This window comes from Symphodus melops, assembly GCF_947650265.1.
Source record: "Symphodus melops genome assembly, chromosome: 19".
NCBI lineage: Eukaryota > Metazoa > Chordata > Actinopteri > Labriformes > Labridae > Symphodus > Symphodus melops.
In genome coordinates, this window is record NC_136709.1 from 16,462,056 (window position 1) to 16,480,828 (window position 18,773).

At 42.3% G+C, this 18,773-nt stretch overlaps 1 protein-coding gene across 1 annotated transcript in view; it reads right to left on the reverse strand.

Moving 5' to 3' along the window:
• aqr (aquarius intron-binding spliceosomal factor) overlaps positions 1-18,773 on the reverse strand; it is a 47,706-nt gene that overhangs the window by 16,620 nt on the left and 12,313 nt on the right. The window contains exons 17-29 of the mRNA XM_079369557.1: positions 18,259-18,400; positions 16,854-17,032; positions 15,695-15,862; positions 13,724-13,893; positions 12,472-12,713; positions 12,136-12,285; positions 11,368-11,437; positions 9,587-9,697; positions 8,954-9,063; positions 6,137-6,272; positions 4,009-4,218; positions 275-412; positions 108-179 (exon numbers count right to left, since the gene is read on the reverse strand). Of these exons, the coding sequence (XP_079225683.1) occupies positions 108-179; positions 275-412; positions 4,009-4,218; positions 6,137-6,272; positions 8,954-9,063; positions 9,587-9,697; positions 11,368-11,437; positions 12,136-12,285; positions 12,472-12,713; positions 13,724-13,893; positions 15,695-15,862; positions 16,854-17,032; positions 18,259-18,400 (1,898 nt within the window). The remainder of the gene's footprint in view (positions 1-107; positions 180-274; positions 413-4,008; positions 4,219-6,136; positions 6,273-8,953; positions 9,064-9,586; positions 9,698-11,367; positions 11,438-12,135; positions 12,286-12,471; positions 12,714-13,723; positions 13,894-15,694; positions 15,863-16,853; positions 17,033-18,258; positions 18,401-18,773) is intronic.

Sequence of the window (18,773 nt, forward strand, 5' to 3'; positions counted from 1 at the left end):
GGATTAACTCGGCCGGACGTCAGAACTTTTAAGAGACGTCAATCCATGCAGTGACAGCTTGCACATCATGAATACGATTGTTCTTTTTTCACTCTGGATAGTGTTACCTGTAACAGGAGGGGGATGAAGGTCTCAATCTCCAGAATCTGAGCAGCTTCTTCCATCAGGATGTTGTCATACTAAAATAATCAAAACATCCAGACTAATTAGGTGACTTCATTTCATCGTATCGTAATCACTTTAATGTTTTTCGGTCTTCTTTTAAAGAATCTACCTTGAATCCCAGCTCCACCAGGTCATGGCGTTTGAGCGCAGCATGTGTGCAGGTCATAGCGATGATTTTGGCCTCCTTCACCAGCAGGTACTTGGAGCGGTCCAGTCCACTCCTGAGCAGCTCAAAGGCTCTGAACTCCTTCATGAGTGGGCAATAAAGAAGACGAGGGGTTAGAAGGAATGTTTTGTAAAATGATGACTCGAAACAAGAAACAAGAAAAAGGACAACCTGTTTATTCACCTCTGGGAACAATTTGGCAAGTTTGGTCTTAAAATGCTATGCTAAGTTTTGTGTTTCGTTCTGCGGGGTCATGAGGGGGAACTTTGATGATATATTGACAAAATGATGGACGATGACTGTCAACAGATGATGGATAAGAGGATTACTGAGGGTAAAATAATCACACCTCTAAATGAAAGAAATTGCACTGTTCAATTATCTGATACACAACCAATACATCTTTGCCAACCACATTTTAAAGATGATTGTGAAAAACACACTCAGTGGCTTTAACCTATCAAAATAAAAGACCCTTTTATTTTCCTTGAATATGAACCATTAGTAACCAACAAGAGTAACTAAGTAAAGTTTATTTGTATGACACCTTTCAGTGCTTTCCATTCAAACAAGTCCAGAATAAAACAAAATAAAAAAAAGCAGATACAATAAAAAGCACAGGGGAGAACACTTAGAAATCACATCAGGGATCAGTGATGCATAAACAGCAAACACCACTGAGAAATAAAAGCAGAACAAATCAAACCATCGATGCAGTAACGAGAGTGGGGCCAACACACACATAAGTTAACCAAATGCTTGTCCCATTAAAGAAGGAAACGTTTTCAGCTGCTTCAAGAAAGTATTTTGTATTAGTGTATTTAATTCAAACAAACAATACAATTTAACACAACATAAATCCTCACATTTTTTTAATGAAAAGGAGCAGATAGAATCTTATTTAATCTGCTCTCTTTCACAGATTCATTAACAAAACACTTGAAAAACAAGTGTTACAGGAGTCTCAGGCCTGTAGAGACAATGAGAATAGGAGCATCAGCTTAGAAAGCACGGTCACCACGTCTTTAAAAACAGGGATGTAGGGAGTGTCTGGGAGGAGGAGCTCTGCAATATACTGGGGATTTAATGTAGGACTCTAAACGTCAGCACAAGGATTTTAAAGTGTGTGTGTGGCTTAATGGGGAGCCTATGCAGAGAACATAACATGTTGATGATATGTGATCTCTTATCATTTCCTGTTAAAAGCTGAGCTGCAGCGTTTTGGGCATTTCGGAGACGGTTTAAGGAGGTCTGGCTTTAACAGGTAAAAACAGCGTTGCAGTAATCCGAGCGAGAGGAAATAAAAGCACAAAGGTCTTCGATCAAGAGGATAAAGTGATGATTTGTATTATCCAAAACAAAAATAAATGAATAACAGTGAAACAGATATGAGTCAGGGCCGCTCTGTGGAAAGGATATTGGGTGTAGATATCTGTTCGATAACCGAAGCTTGGAGAGCACTTCAGCACAGATTTTCTGGCATGGCTTTGAATCTTTGAGGCCAGTTTTCGCAGGGAAGGGAAAAGAAGAAGAAGAAGAAGAAAAAAAAACGAACTTCTTTCAGTGTGTCGATATCATGGCACTAATATATTCCCACAGCATGGGGGGATTGGAGTGCAGAGAAGAACTATGGGTAAACAGACAGGCTTCTCATTAAACTGCCACACTAGCTGTGCAGGGGTAAGGAAGGGGAGGGAGAAGTACGACTCGGACAGCACTGGGGTATATAAATATTTAATGTGTTACTATTTTAGCATAAATATTAAACCAATCAAAACATGCAATATTGATGAGTTCTATTTTTAACCCCTGGTGGCTCCAGAGCACTTGATGGATGAAATCAAGATACTTGGGTTTCACAGACAGAAAGGGAGGGAGGAAGAGAGGAAGAGAGGGAGAGAGAGAGAGAGATGTGGTGGGACTGCAGAGGAGGAAACAGGAGATGTTTACAGGAGGAGCCCACGAGACGCACCATGTACCTGTCCATCTGTCTGTTTCGCAATTCATTATCAGGGCATTCCTGTGCCTGACTATCTCACCTGCTTTTGCATTTTGAAAAGGGATGAAAGATGTACAAACTCTGCAGATTGTTGCTTTGTCTATCCTGCAGCAGACAGTGATAGCTCTTAATGGGCGTACAGATTTCACTGCAGCATGGGTGAGGCTGAGGGAGGAGGGAGGGAGAGAGGTGCCGTGATGCAGTGATACAGAGGCCAGCCAGATAAATCAAGGTCACCACACGTGTTGGGATATTACCTCGAGCCAATATCTTCTTTATTGCTTTTTTGAGACCTTCTTGGTGTTCCCATAAATCTGAAATGTTATTGTTCGCCCTATAGAAACACGAGATGGGCTGAGGAGGAATGATGCCGCGCTCAGCTGTGTGCAGGTGAGTGCTAAAGTGTGCAAAGAGACTGACAGAGAGAGTAAAAAAGATAAGCAGTAATAGCCTCGATCACTTTGTTGAAGCACTTATCTTTTCAAAAGGGTCAGCAATCCTTGCTAAAAAATACACTGTTAAGTTTCTTATATAAGGATTCACTTTTTCCACTGAAGCAGAGAGAGGTGGAGAGATGAAAACAAGGCAGAGCAGCTGCTCAAAAGCCCACAGATCCACGAAGGGACAAACTGCTGTTAATGTCCAACAACCGGTCAGTGTGGTGGTCAGGAAGGCACGGTTAGTCACGGATGGGGGATTGTGCAACACCTGGAAACTGGCAAACAGTTAATGTCATTAAAAGCAGCTGACAATATCCAGGAGGAGGTATGTGGGGTCGCCTTGGGAAGTTTTAAGGGTAGGGGGGACTGATGTTTTGACGTTTTTGATTGGCTGATGTTTGCATTGAGCTGTAAATTTTGTTCTGGTGTGTGTGTGTGTGTGTGTGTGTGTGTGTGTGTGTGTGTGTGTGTGTGTGTGTGTGTGTGGGGATGTAAGATGAAATTTCGTTGTACTTTTCTGAACAAAAAAAATGATCACAAAAAAAAGCAGTTGACAATGAAGCCTCGCTTTTTTTTGTTCAGGCAAAACATCTGTAAGTCAAATGTTTATAATTAAAATGATATTCATGTTTGAAATGATAACTGGTCAATATGATAAAGATGATAGGGTAATTAGAAATTAATGACCAGAGGAAAAGGTGTGGAAATGACAAGTTGACACCAGACCCCAGTCCTTTTGAGATGTCAACAACCATAAAAGCCAGATGAGAAGTCGCACAGCTTTAGAAGAGGCGGTCTGTTTGTGAGGGTCTTCCAGAGGAAAGAAAAAATGTTCTCACTGTCACCCTGCGTGATGTTTCCCCAAATTCTACAACATGCCGTTTGTGTGCAGCTCTTTGTGGCGTCGCTTGCTTTTTTTCGGCATGTGGAGTTTGCGGTAGTGTTGTCGTCAAGACGACGCGAACCTAGACCAGGACGTACCCGAGACCGGAGTGCTCCGAGGGCGGGGGAAAAAAACTGAGACATTTTAGGGATCGAGGCTGAGTTGAGACCACGAGCATAAATATCAATGAGGAATCATCATCCTGTGTGCAGCAGGCGTGTCACTCTGAGACAGTAACACAGGGGGAAAGGCTGCGGGTGAAACCAGGGGCTCAAAATCTAATGATGAATGAATTTAAGTTGTTTGGTTTAAATACCTATTTATTGTATTTATTGTGTTTGTGTTCCATTCTTACCTCCAGCTGGGTGAATATTTTCTTGACGTGGCGGTAGCAGCCCTCTGCGATGTCCATGTCCTCCTCATACGAGCGGCCTCTGAACACGGGCTGCGGGGCGTTGGAGAAGTACTTGTGGAAGGGAAAATGTGCAGCAACAGCTTGCACGTCCACCATCTTGCCCTGTTTGGGACGGACTTTACTCATGTACTCCTCCCAGCGGGAGATCACCTGAAGAAGGGGAAAGAGAAGACGTGCCATGTTAGGATGCTGAATCACAGGGTTTGGTGTGTAGTAGAGAATCAAAAACACGTGTGTCCTGTTCAACTTCAGCGCCTGTGTGTCTTTGTGCAATCACATTTTAATTTTTTTTTTTTTTTACATGTTTCAGACGTATTCAGCACTTTCTTACTGCAGGAAAGGCGGCGCAGGCTGACACGTTTTATTGGTAGTAATTAAAAGATATTGATGGCCAAGTCATACCTGTTCACACTAAAGGACTGCTGCGGCACTGAGGTGTTTAATCACAGGCAACATCTAAACAAACACAGTTAATTCACTGTTTTATATCGCCGCTGCATGAAGAACATCATGAAGGCATTTTATTGGACGCCCAGTGAGGCTCCACCTCCTTTATCTGGATTCTACAAAACATGCTGTTTGATCACCCAGCGGGTGTCCTGCAGCCTCAATGATGCCTGCTGTACTTTGTCATTACCTATGTGACCATCACAAACATTACACATTCATGATGGAAATAGAAAGTCTCACTTGTGTACAGGTGCCCCTGCTGAGCACCTAATAAAGCAGCTACACTACACAGCAGGGGGGCCTCATTCTATAAATACTCCTGTGGAAAAAAAAACAAACTTTAACATTAATGAGTCTGCTGGAGGACTTTCCTTAATGACATGCTTAGTATCTGTCTGCATGGATTATTAATTCAACCGACAAACCCTTGAGCAGGTCAATATATATATATATGTACATTGCAAAATGTACATATATATATATATATGTACATTTTAGAGATATATTCATAAGATTTCATTAACACTAATATTTATACTGCTTGGGTATCCATAATGATTCCATACAGAAAATGTACAAGGAGGTATTTCAGCTTCCACTAAAGTCCCGCTGCCCCTCTTTACATTTGAATGAAGTTGTTTATCTTTGTGAGTTAGCTCGTGTGAGCACTTGAAGACACAACTACTTTTTACACAGATTGTGTTTAGGTTAAAAGGCAGGGTTGGTCATTATGGAAAACTAGCATGTTTTTGAAAGTAGTATTCTTTCAGTGCTCCGTCTTCACCCACTTGGTTCATCAGATTGGTACCTCGCGGCAGACAAACTTACAGGCTTACTGCAACTGCTACAGATGACGGATTTTCTTTGTTCCTTTTTCAGAGAAAATAATTTTTGTAATATCTGTCAGGACCGAGAGACAATTTTTATCCAAAATAACTAATTTAATAATTAAACAGTTTAAAAATGACCAACTCTGTCTTTACATTTATTGGGTTTTCTAAACAGAGCCCACACTTTTGATTGTTTCTCCTTGTCGGACATCTGGAATATAAACTCTTAGCATAGTCAAGAAACTGGCAGGATCTGTCATCATTTACGGACAATAAATAATAAATTAAAAAAACATCAGGAGCACCCTTTGTCAGGGAGCATATCAATATTTTAATACTGACCAATCAGGAATCGGTACCAATGACCGTAAGTACTGGCCCTTTGAGCCTGGTATTCCTATCACTGCCAGGATACTCCGCTCAAAGCGACAGATTCTCCACACTTACATCTTCTTGACTTTGACATCTTGAAATGTTTCAGAACCACGCAGTCAGCGAGTTTGCAGAGCTCGAATAAACAAGAGAACTCAGCTAAAATGAAGCGTGGGCGGAGAATCCAATCTGCATGCAGCAACAAATTCATAAGGAACAACAGTTGTGTATGCGCAAGAGTTACAACTGCCAGTTCAGGCAAGGCGTAACGTTGGCATCGTGGGCACAATCAGATCAGATGTGAACTGTAACACCAGAACGAAGAGAAACCTTTGTAAATTTGGTCAGATAATTACAAGTTATAACTCTTTTCCTCTGCACGACAGGACGTTTTAGAAACCTCGTCATAGATTCACCTGGTAGAGGTAGAAGTGTCCTGCAGTCTCGCAGGTGTATGAAACATCTCCTGGAACATCCAAGCTCTCCTGCAGCCTCCCCACCTCCCTGAGGAGCTCCAGTCTTCTAGCTAGGACATAGTTGACCCTGCCATATCTGGAGACATACAAGAAACGAGGAGTGAGAGACGTATAACAGGTTAGTAGGATGATTTGAGGAGAGGGGCTTGTATTTGTGCTCTTTGCTTTGAGCAGCGATGAAAGGCCCGGTCGTTGAAGGACCTGCAGAACAAAGAAGAACTCAAATATGTCAAATATATTGTTAGCATCTCCTGATAGAGTACAGATGCTGAAGGAGGGCAATGACTGTCCTTGACTTTGCATTAGGTTTATTTAAGTTCATCATGCATCCTGTTGTGCAGCCAAAACAATACAGCTTCAAAGCAATTATCAAGTGACACCGAGACGCGCAGCACGCACAGCACAGGACGACAGGAAGTGGGAGGGGCCACAGGGTAATACTAGAGGTGAACTCTATTTTTAAAACCCTCTGCAAAGATCCTCAGTCAGCAGATGACTCAAAGACAATCACGGTGCTGTGCCTGTTTGGCCTGAATAAAAAAAAAACAGGTAGTGACCTTGTTCCCAGGATGACGACTTGATAAATACACAGGTGTGAACAACAGCATTTATCGAGAGGATGATGTCGCTTTCCTTTTTTTTTTCTTCTTTTTTCTTGTGTGCAGGAAAATCCCCCCCAAAAATAAAAAAATAAAAAAACGTGCACACAGTGGCAGTAACTGTGCCTGAACTGGACAAACATCTTGGATGTTTCAGAGAATCTACCCGATGCTGCCACCAATTTTCACCCCTCAAGACCTCATTAAATCAGCACAAAATTCCTCCTGAAATGCAGGGAGGCATTGTTAATTAATGGTGCCGTAGCTCTGCCTTTGTTAGGCATTTTCCGAGGAGCACTGCCTTCCATTTTGTCATCTCCTATACGGCGTTAATTAAAAACTCTCCGGCTCTCTCCTCTCGCTGGTGTCAGCGGGGCGGAAGGAGTGTGGAGTCTGCATGTTGTTTTCAGGCAGCCAAGGAGGCGGGAACATATTAAATGCTGCAAGCAAAAGCTCTTTTCTTTCATGTCTGTGTTGCTGCATATTTTAAGAATTAACTGCCTCTGTGTGCAGACCCCCAGTTTCTGCACACAGCCGTCCATACGACGGGCACACGCGCACTGAGCAGCGGTCGTACAGAGAGTACAAGAAAATGAGGGACATGCATCATCCCCTCCCTTCTTCCCTCGAAATGGAAGCTAAAAGTTATGAGGTGTAATTTGCTCAGCGCCACAGATGGATAAGGTGGTAATTAAAAATGTAGGCTGTATGAAAACTTTAAATAGAAAACTTAATTAATATTAAATAACACCGAGCGAGTTATACTCGGGAGCTGGTGAACAAGCCTTGCTGGTAAAAAGCGAAAATGTCCAAGCTGATTCATTTCATTCCGGTGTCAAATATAGCTGCAGTCATGTAGAACCAAAGTTGTTTTGGGTATCTTGAGATAATCTCACTCCCTCAAATCAGTCATGAATGCTGAGTGCACTCCCCACCAAAGTCCCTTTTTTCCCCCATTTCAATGTGTCTCAGTAGTAAGGGCTGAGTCACTATCCTTCAAGGCACTACAATACACAGACACACACACAAGGTGCAGGTTCACACAAAGACAGAGGTTAGAGAGAGCAAGGGGAACAACTGGGGCTTCCTTAAAAGGACTCGAGTGGTTTTAAGTCCGAGTCCATTTGTCCTGCCCCCCTGTGCTGTGTGTTTGATGTCAGAGTTCAGTCACCTCAGCTTTTTTTCAACTGAATGTTTATTCCTCTGTTAATAAAAGCATTTACTCAAGAAATAATGGGTGCTTTCATGTATTTATTCATTTAATAATCGAGTCATATTTATGTGAATTCATTATTCATTCAAAGCCCTAATGTACGCCCCAGTAGGGAAAATGTGGAAATATAAAGGTTCATCTCAGTTCAACACATTTTTTGTATTTCAATATGTGTGCATTACATTTAATGAATACGCAACAACTATTCCTAGTTTTAAAATGTTTAAGTTGTGTTTCATATTATTGTAATTTGTGCAGCCAAGGTAACCATGGTGATACGAGATCAAGGCATACACTTCAGGAGAGAGGCATTTGGGTTTTTCTTTCCCCTCCACATCCACATTTCATGATTTATATTTAAATTTTAAGGAAATTCATCTGAAGCCGTGGAAGGAAAAAAAATCTCAACCGTTAACTTTTCAAGTTTTTTCCCCCCCTACTGTAAATCTTCCTTCGTCTTTATTTATCTTTGTGTCAATCTCCTCTTAAGGGACTTTTTTTCCCCTTGTCAGAGTGGCTTCTAAGAGTGGGTATGGGTTAGTCCATGATGTCCAGAGCCGTGATGAAAGGCTTCATCAGATAGTGGCTCTTGAGTCCAGAGCTGTCGGGAGAGATTCCCTCTCAGAGGTCATGATTCCCTCTCAGAGGTCATGATGTCTAATGAAGATAAAACAGCTCTTTGGCCTGGCACATGGGAGTGTCGGGTAGTCCTATCACTGTGCTGGATCATACTACATGCAACTATTCACATGAGCAGCTGAGATTCTTGGCTAAACATAGCTGTGAGTGGGATTGTGCGTTGTATGCTTTGATTTAACTGAAGTGTTAACGCATTAGAAGCATGGAACCATTTGTGGGATGCACTTTCCTTCCTGCACGTTTTCTTTTTTTTTTTTTTTTTTTTGTACATCTGAGTGGGAGTTTTCCCTCTCCATCTGTCCTCACCTGCTAAAATCCTTCTCCGTCTCCAGCTCCTCTTCTCCGTGGCCCAGACGCAGGAGGTGGCGCTCATCGATATCCAGCGCCATGATCTTTTCAAACAGCTGATTCAGAGCCTGGTGTAGAAAAGAATCAGAACGGATCAACACGTTTATTTTGTCATCAATTAACTGGGCCTGCGTATTCACCTGCTTTTTCTTTACTCTGTTTCTGATTCAATTCTCATGTCATCTCAATATAACCATAGTTTTATCTGTATTATATTTGCAGCTGTAGTCCTTTTCTGCATTAAAAACATGAATTGAAAAAGAAACTATTCCACAGAGTAAGGCTTTTTTGCTCTATTCAGTTCTTCGTCTTGTGGGTAAAGTTCTTTTTGGCAGGCTTCCACTGGAATAAAACAGCAGCAGATTACTTTATGATTAAATACTGAGGGGAGTAGACAGGGGCACAGGGGAGCTTAGATTTTAATTTTTCCTCCATGATTTAAATATGACTATCGGCTGATGAATGGGCAGATCTGAGAACAAGCTCTTAATTCACCAGAAAGTCGAGTTTGGGGTTTTTTGGGGGGTTTTTTAAGGGGGGAGAAAAGTGCATGAAGAGTTCATGAACAGTAATGCGATGCGGCCAGGTTACCTGGTTGGAGTGTGTCACTATGAGGGTCCTCTGCTCTGGAAAGTTGTGATAGAGGTTTGAGATGATCTGGACAGCAACGTCCGTCTTTCCAGTTCCTGGCGGCCCAACAACCTGGAGACACAGCAGGGAGAGGTGAGGACGGCAGATACAAACAAATATATGTAAAGTATATTTTAAAAAAAAGCTTGGCCATGGGCAGGTCAGAACGGGCTACGCTGGTGTCCCACCATTAGCCAGGCAAAGACATACACAATGCAACAAGGCTGAGGTCCCACAAGGCTTGCCAAGTTACCGAGATAATAAGCCTCACATCTACTTGATCATGAGATTTTGCACATTCAACTGACTAAATAAATATTCATGAAACAGGTTGGTATTAGCTTGTGTACCTCGGGTGAATACATTTGGCTAAAATAGTCAGCACAATTAGACATTCCTGCATAAATTAGTAATCAGTTCCTTGGTTTCCTGACATGAAAGCCGAGGCCAGGAAGACTGGGAGGAGGTACGAGGAGCGCAGAGCATGCAGAGCTGTTTTACGACGCTGCTGAGAGCCTACTTGCCATATTTGCCTCGGCTGGCAGCACGATAAATAACTCAAACCCCACTGCCAGCGCCCGATCACCACATCAGAATAGCACTTCAGTCAAAGTTGTGCGTTATATTTCTCTTGAAATGACAATAGTGGGCTGGAAGGAAGAGCGCTGGCTGTAGCTGTACACACATACTTAGCTGTAATATGCTATTTTATGTGTTGAGGACTGTTTCATCAGCACTGATACATTTTCAGAGAGGGTTTCAGGGTTTTTTTTTTGTCATCACTCTACATGAGTGATGGAGATAAGGACATTGAACTGTAGCATATTTACAGTGTGGGAATTCCCTTGGTGTGCATTACTAAGATTAATAGCTACAAATCTTTGGCTTCATAACAGCAAGCAGGAGCGTTATGCACCTGCAGTATCAGCACTCACTGGAGCTCCAGGCAGCTTAAAGGTTAGTAAGTACAAGAAAATGCAACCCAGGGTTGTGGTGGTGTATAAGTTCAAAGTTTTGCTTATTGTTGTACTGCTGTCAAAGCAAACTAACAACTGAAATAAATAAGGTGACTAAGCATATGTTCCATAAAAGTTAGACATCCGTGATAAATTTATGCTGGAGTCTGTACTGTGGAGGTATTTTTAGGTCAATTTGATCTTCCTGATTCTTTTTTTGGTTGCTTACATTAAGCCTTAAAAAGGTCACATAATATTCTTCTTTCAACCAGTTTAAATAAGTCCCTGAGCTCCCCAAAAAATGTCTGTGGAGTTTGTTGTTCCAAACCCACTCTGATCCTGTATTTGATCATGCAGATAAGCCCCTCTGTTTCAGCTGTGCTCAGAACAGGCCGTTTTTGTGTCTGTAGCTTTAAATGTAAATGAGCTGTGTCTGACCACGCCCCTTTCTGCAGGGGTTTGGGGGCTCTCTCACTCAATGCCCTATAGTTTACTGTGAGAAGGCAGAATAAACATTTAACTGTGGGAATGTCACCCATCTGGGGGAGGGGCTACTGCCCTTTGTGATGTCATGAAGGGAAAATCTACAAACGGCCTGTTTGAGCTCACATTCTTTTTAAAGTAGAGCAGTTAATAGACAGAGAGGGCTTTTCTCATAATGGGGGTTTGTAGACAGACTAGGGAAACAAATTAGTATTTTTAAAGGTGGGTAATGTGTGTTTTGCATAATATGAGACCTTAAAAGCTCATGTGAGAAACATATATGATTCAACATGAAGTCCTTACCATGGTGAGTCCTGGCTGCATCCCTGCTCGAATGGCTTCGATCTGAGTCGGAGTGAACTGAATTGTATTCCTGTAAGAAGTGAATATTGAAGATGTGAATAAATCCAAAATCAGTTCTAGATACTATAGCCATGACAGATAAACAGATCTGTGTCAAAGCTTCATTAGTGGAAAAAACACTTAATGTTCCTTATTAAATGTTTTTGAGACCATCTCTAAAGCTTTTTAAGCCAAGGCTTCCTCAGGGGAAGTGTTGTTGTTATCAAGATTTAAATATCAAAGTGCAAAGTAGGAATGCAGTGTCATTATGAATTTTCACAAAGGATGTTTATTTTGTGGTCTTATAATTAGAAGCAGAATATTTAAGCCTTTTCCCTCACCTTTAATCGCATTAAAACATTTCCATCTCTAATTGTGGCCTTAACAACAGCAAACATAGCAACACAACAAGACATGTTGATCAGGTCAGAGGAGATGCCTTGGGCAGAAGCACGAGAAATACTCATGTAAAATAGTCCAACTCACAGTAGGGTACCTTCAATAAGCCTGTGAACTGAAAAGGGGGTTTGGATCGAGACTAAAGTATTCAAACATGGATATGTATTTAAGAATCATGCTCTTTGGGTTGAGTGCTACTTCTGGTGAAACTACTTTAAAGATGTGAATGCACTTAAGAGAGAAAAAAAAGTGGGTTAAAGCCAAGTCTGTACAACTTTTTGTCCTGTAATTTCTAATTTGTGAAAACGAGTCTTAGCCTTGACGTCGTACCGTTTGGGCTGGTTGTAGGGGTACGGCCCACGGTTTGGGGGGACATAGGGTTCAACAATCAACGTCATGTCTTCCTCTTTCTTTTCCACCTCCTCATCTGCCTTTCTTTTCTTTCCTTTGTCTGTTTTCTTTGAGATGGGAAACTTGATTCTGGAAGAAGCAAAACATGAAAAATGTATGACCAAACATTGTATATTGTAATTTTATACAAGATGATGTTTTGCGTTTCATGCACATTCTTAAACAGCAACTAAATATCAACACGTATGTCTATACTTCTATTACGATAAGTCAAAAGACCTATTCATTGTTGTATCGTTGGAAATTCAATGTCACCTGAAAGGGAAAACCTGCAGATCAAGGTTCTCCTCTGTCACTTTAATGGTGTAACCTGGGAAACAGGAACGTAAATGGTCCAGGGACAGAAAGGTGTCATTGAAGTCCAATGTGGAGATCTGGTTCGGCATTTTGGAGTAGTGGGCACTGCCTGGGTCACCGTAACCAAGGATAATGTCGTGAAGCCAGTCTGGGACCACACACTCCGTGTTCATCAGGTTTCTGATGGTCTCTAGCACCGCCTAAACCAGAGAAGCAGATAAATAAGTAACGGATACTGAACAAATACACAAGTATCTAACTGAATAAAGCATATCAATCCCACGTGAGGGGGTTCAACTGGATAAGAATAGCTTTGTTGTGGGCTGTTGGGACAGCAGGTAATTTGTCTGTCTGTCAATTATATTTTAATAAGCTGCAACCTGTCTAATACCCTGAACATCAAACGCTGGGAACGGGAGTCATGTTTACTTTTATCTTTGTCTCACATCAAAGATGGAAAGAATGTTTCCTGAATACCCATTAGTTCCTGCACTTTTAAAATTCATCAAAAAAAAAAAAAAATCACCTGTCATCACTCTGGCTGTGAAAGACAGATGTGGGGGCGCAGAATTAGGAAAGCAGTTTCGACACAGCAGGAATGAGAAGCTCTTCAATAAAAGATGTGAAAAATCAAAGGGTGCATGTACGTGCAAACATAAAAAAAAAAAAAAAAAAAAAGATGAACAAATTGTAGCAAAACTTGTAAAAAAAAAAAAAAAAAAAAAAAAAAGTATTTTCAACATAAGTTTCACACATTCCACAGAAAACTTTTCTTTGACCTTGTTAAAAACAATGCAGAGTTCTGCAGAGGGCACCAACATCTATAAAAAGCGTTCAACAACACTAAATCCCACAATGCACTCCGGCTGCCAAAAGGACATTCTTAGGAGGCGAGAGAAAGGGGGGGGGGGGAACATGTTGCATGAATATCCAGTGAGATGTGTCTTTCATTGGACTCATCGTGATGGGCCTTGAATGGAGGGTAATCTCAGAGTTGCCCTGGCCCCAACCTTACAGCTGCAATACGCAGGAGAGTATAATATGTGCGATGCATCACTCTGGGGTTGTGTTGGTAGGATCAGAGCTCAAGGCCCGCGGATAAAGCACTCAAAACAATCTACAGTGAGGGCTGATATAAGCTGTGTGTGTGTGTGTGTGTGTGTGTGTGTGTGTGTGTGTGTGCGTGTGTGTGCGGCAGGGTAGTCCAAACCTTGAAATTATTCTCCTTGGGTTTGCGTCTCATGATGACGTTGAAAGTCTCATACGGGTCTTCAGTGCCGCTCTGAATGCTGCTCGTCATGTCCTGTTGATACTGGTTCGGGTCCAGCCACACACGGAAGGTTCGGGCGTCTCCTCGCAGCTTAGGTTTTGGATCAGGTCCTGGACCAGAGTTTTTGGCGAGAACAGGTGTTACAGCGGGGTAACAGTGATAGCCTCGAGCTCCAAGTGTGTGACCAATTTCAAATCCCGTTCACTTGGAGTGGGAGTATCAGGAAAACTCATGATTTCATATGTGACATGTGGCCCACGATAATGATAGCATGACGCAGCAATTTTGCTAGGTGATGTATTGCAAGACAATCAAGTGATGATAAATCCCAAGATCTGATTACCTCAAAACTGTGAAATATCCTTTGAAAAGTTCAAGTCAATCCTGTTGGCCTGTGTGGTCAACGCTTAATAGTGCAGGCCACACCCTGATAACCGTTAGATAACAATGTGGACAGCTGGGTGAGGTGTGTGAGCATTTAAACACGTCTGCTTTTGTTGTGTTTAATGCATTAACACAGTGTTGCTATAAATAAAAAGCAGGTAACGTCTGCAATGGAAAACAGTGCAGACAAAGTGCTGCTATTAGTAGAATACAAGTAAATCCAGTTAAAACAGGATCCTGCTGTCTGGAAAAGCAGCTCCCTTGTCTCAAAATGCAACCCTCGGCTTGTGTATCCTCTCACCTTCACCATGTGTCGGGTGATGTACGCGACATCACCCCCTCACCCAGGCAGCCAGAGTACCTCTCAGCCCCGTTGGGGATCTGAAAGTTTAACCAAGCCTACATTGGCAGGGCATGTTTCCCGGCAGCATGTCTATTTAGTATGCCCTGCCCGCTGTATATTTAATCCAAACAGATGAGACAGAGAGGGGGGAGGGGGATTGGAGCTTCAGTGCTTAGTCACATGTTCCCTCAAGGGAAGCGCTCACAGCACCATGGCTGCAGACTAACTCAGGTGAACCCACCCCTCAGAGGGATTGCTTCTGGCAGTAGGGGGAAAAACATGACACAGATGAGGAGATCCTGTTACTGTAAAGCATACCATACTTTTTTTTTTTAGAAAAGGCCAGACCGGATCAGAGATTAGAATTTTGTCTGAGAGGATTTACAGCATCCAGACAGACGCTTTAAATAAGCTCTAAACGCCTTATTTTGACCAAAGCAAATTCTTTCCGTTTGACAATATATCATAGCCTTCAAATTAATTTTCAAGCTGTGCTAAAATGTAACAAATATTTAAAGCCACAAACCATGGTTGCTAGGGACACATTATGTCAGACTGAGGGAGCGGCCACACTGGCCAAATGAACTGGACTTTAAGGTTGAACTTCTCTCTCTCTCTCTCTCTCTCCACATGGAGTTTTGTTTGAAGCTATTTTAAGGGCACTACATTACATTATAAAACCACTGTTGTTTATCATACATTCAGGAATAGCATAAAGACGGATTAATGTATGCTAAATAAAGCAACACTCATCGCCTTTACTGTATGCTAACTGCTCATGCGCACTGACTTACACAGTCAAATCCCAGCCTCCCTTTCTGTGCCGAGCAGGACAAACACATATGGTGTTCTCTTACAGAAGCACATCCATCCAAATATAGCCAATCGTCCCCTCAGTCGAATCCAATAAATAAAGCAGAGGGCAGGGCACTGAGCTCCCAGGTGTTGTTGTCGACCTCAGGTTAATGGAATGTTAATGAGAACAGGTCAGGTCTCACTACGCCCGTCGCCATGACAACACCAGCCTGACCAATACTCGTGGATCTGTCTTTGAGGAGAATTTTTCGTATAGGAGGTATGATGGGTGGAGGGATGTCATATGCTGTGTGTGTGTGTGCGTGTGTGTGTGTGTGTGTGTGTGTGTGTGTGTGTGTGTGTAAAAGCAGCAGCACACATGAGTCTACCTTCTTCAATGACACGTCCCTTGTCATCCAGCATGCCCTGCACCTCGCAGCCTCTCACGTACACCAGGCCAGTCTGCTCCACAAAAGGCTGGCGGCGGTCAAAGCGCGTGCCGTAGAGCAGGTTGGGCCGCACCGTGATCAGAAAGCAAACGTCATGCTTCCGCAGGCCTGTAGGGGAAAAAAGGATTAGGGAATATATTAGAGAGAAAAAGGAAGACAAATAAAGATTTTTAGAGACAGGAAAGAGAGACAGAGGAGGAGTAGGATAGAGGAAAGCACAGGGATTAGGGAAGGTGATGGAGTAGTGAGACTGAGCGGTAGAGAGCCAGAGTTTGGAGATGTGAACAAAACCGCTCTGTCAGCTTTTGCCTGATCTTTAAAACATGAGGCTCTAATTACACTTTGGGGAAACGGCTAGAAGATGGAAGGAAGTAATGCTTCATATCTCCACTGAATTACAAGAAAAAAAAAAAAGAAAGACTATAAAAGTAGATGTATATAAAAAGGGGAGGTGTCAATTTGGGAAATATTTAATATCCTTTTTTTAATTATCCAATGATCCCTTACAGTGCTTCTACAGCAGCAGCCCTCTAAAAGGGACCATTCCATTTATATTAAATAGCACAATCGACCAATGGCGTAAATTGGCATGTCCTATATCTTTCTCTGGAGAGCGATGGCATTCAGCCCTGCAGAGGGCTTCGTCGTGTGTTCCATGCTCCCAGTGAATCAATGTCTTTCAAGGCTGACAAGCTCCTGTTAACATTACATACAGTGTCCTTATCAGCCACACAGAGAGACGGAAAGAAAAACGATCGGAGGATAAAACAAAGAGGCTGGTAGCGGCTACACAGAAATGGCACGTCTTCACAGAAGCACACGGCGGGTAAGGGTCATGAGTCAAGGCTCAGTGGGACGGTGAGGGAAGATTTTATGGAGGTTATAAACTGCTTACTTTAAGGACTGTTGGAAGAAGAGAGGGGGGGAAAAAAAGAAAACGCAGAAACAAAAGGAAAGAAAATGTGTATGCAGCAAATTCAGTTTGCTTAGTTTCCCCATTGTCAGACTTGCCTTGTAAGGAAAACAAGAAGAGGATGCAGAAAAGCTAGATTGGTATTCATAATATAGTGGGTGATGTGATTTACAGACACGTAATTACCTTCCCACTCATGCTTGATATGATCTTGAACATTGAGGTTAACAGTAACATCAGCTCGCACGCGAGCGGGCCAGCTCTCTCCGATGTTTGGCTTGGCAACCTCCACTATAGAGAAAGAGGTGATGTTCTGAGCCATCCTGGCCCAGCCGCCGAACACGGCGCCGCCGTACTCCGATTGCCTGTGCAAAACAGACAAGACACAACAATAAGTAAGACAAGCGCTGTGGGCTGTTGTCAAGATTGAAATCAGTTGGATTTAGGGCAGCACATGGCACTACTGCTTACTTATTTACATGTGGAGAAACAACAAGCAAGTAGCAACATCACTTGACATAATGGGAGCACTTATTATGTTAAGCAATGGGTTTCCAAATGTGGTGTGCCAAGTGTCACAGTCTTTGAATAAAATATCATTGTGAGCGCAACACAGAGGATAAGGATCTTTGTTTATCGAAGTAAAAAAAAAAGAAGGAAAAATCTAAGTGTGTTAATGGTGGAAATTTGTTCCGCTGTGGCAGAAAGTAGATCCGAGATGATAATCAGCATGAAGCAGGAACCTCAGTTCAAACTAGAACCTGTATGCTCTTTGTGATAATAAGCATCTCCGCTGTTTCAGCTTCCTATTACACACAGGTCTCTAACTTGTTCCTAATGAGTGTGCATGCATCCACACACTCCACTGTAATTATAACACTTTGATGGCTCCATCTCAAAAAAGGGATTTTTCTCACATCTTCTTCACGCCCCGATGGCAGAGGCTGCTATGCAAAGTTACCATCAGAAAATGCTAATCCCATTCATACACACTCATGCGCCGCCGACGAAGCAGCAGGAGAAGTGTCCACACACATTGGACATGTGCTGCAGGAGCTGGGAATTGAACCCCCGACTTTTCCGACACCTGAGACGACCGACTCTACCAACTGAGCAACACCTGATTATCAGGAGATAGAGCCATCTGCTTTGGCCTTCATGTTTTTTATGATGTAGAAAATATAGATACTTTCTGATGGAGTATATAATGGTTAAAACTGTGTCCGTGAACAACTCACTTCAATCTAAACCGTGTCTGGCACGGCTTAGAAATCAGGTCTCATGTAAACAATGTATATTTCATATTCTTCATTAAGTAATAAGTTCAAAAATGAATTTGAGTGCCTTTGCAGAGTCGTGTCCTTGTCAAATCAGTGAGCGTTCATGTTTATTTTCATTTCTTAAATCAGATTTGTATGGGTCTTGAAAATCCTTTATATGTCAAGAAACAGATTTTTGATGTTGTCACAAATTAAAAATAAGTAATTTTCACTGTTGCACCTAAGGACAAAAAAAAAGAGATTTTATATGGAAAGAATTTCAGATCCTTTTTCAAGGTTCTTCCAGTTTTACAGACTTGAAGACATCTCACCATGGCTTCATCCGCCACACCACGTCTTCTATGTCCTGTCTGATCTCATAGGTGGACTCCAGACGGAAGAGGTTGAAGTTCCTCAGCAGGTAGTCATGGAGGGTCAGGAACTGGAGGTTCAGCTTGGGTAGTGCGAGGCAGCCTGAAATGTAACAAGACAAAGAAAGAAGGTGTTAGTATAATAATCTAAACACACACACACACGCGCGATAATGATTTGTCAACCAAAGGTCACCATTAGCACACAATTTCAGAAGACGGATTATCGGGTGAAGTTACATGAGCTCTGTGTTGCAGCTCTTCTCTCTTACAGCCAAAGAGTAACACGCTAAAGGAATGCTGCTTGAACAGAAAACGTTTTGAGAGCTGTTTAAGGTGTCCTTGCAGACTTAAGAGGATTCCCTTAGAGAGAGAGAGAGAGAGAGAGAGTATCTGCAGTGCCAGATGAGTGCCCTTAGGACATAAGGATAACAGCTGAGGGTGTATACTTACGATGATGAGACACAGTCTAGACA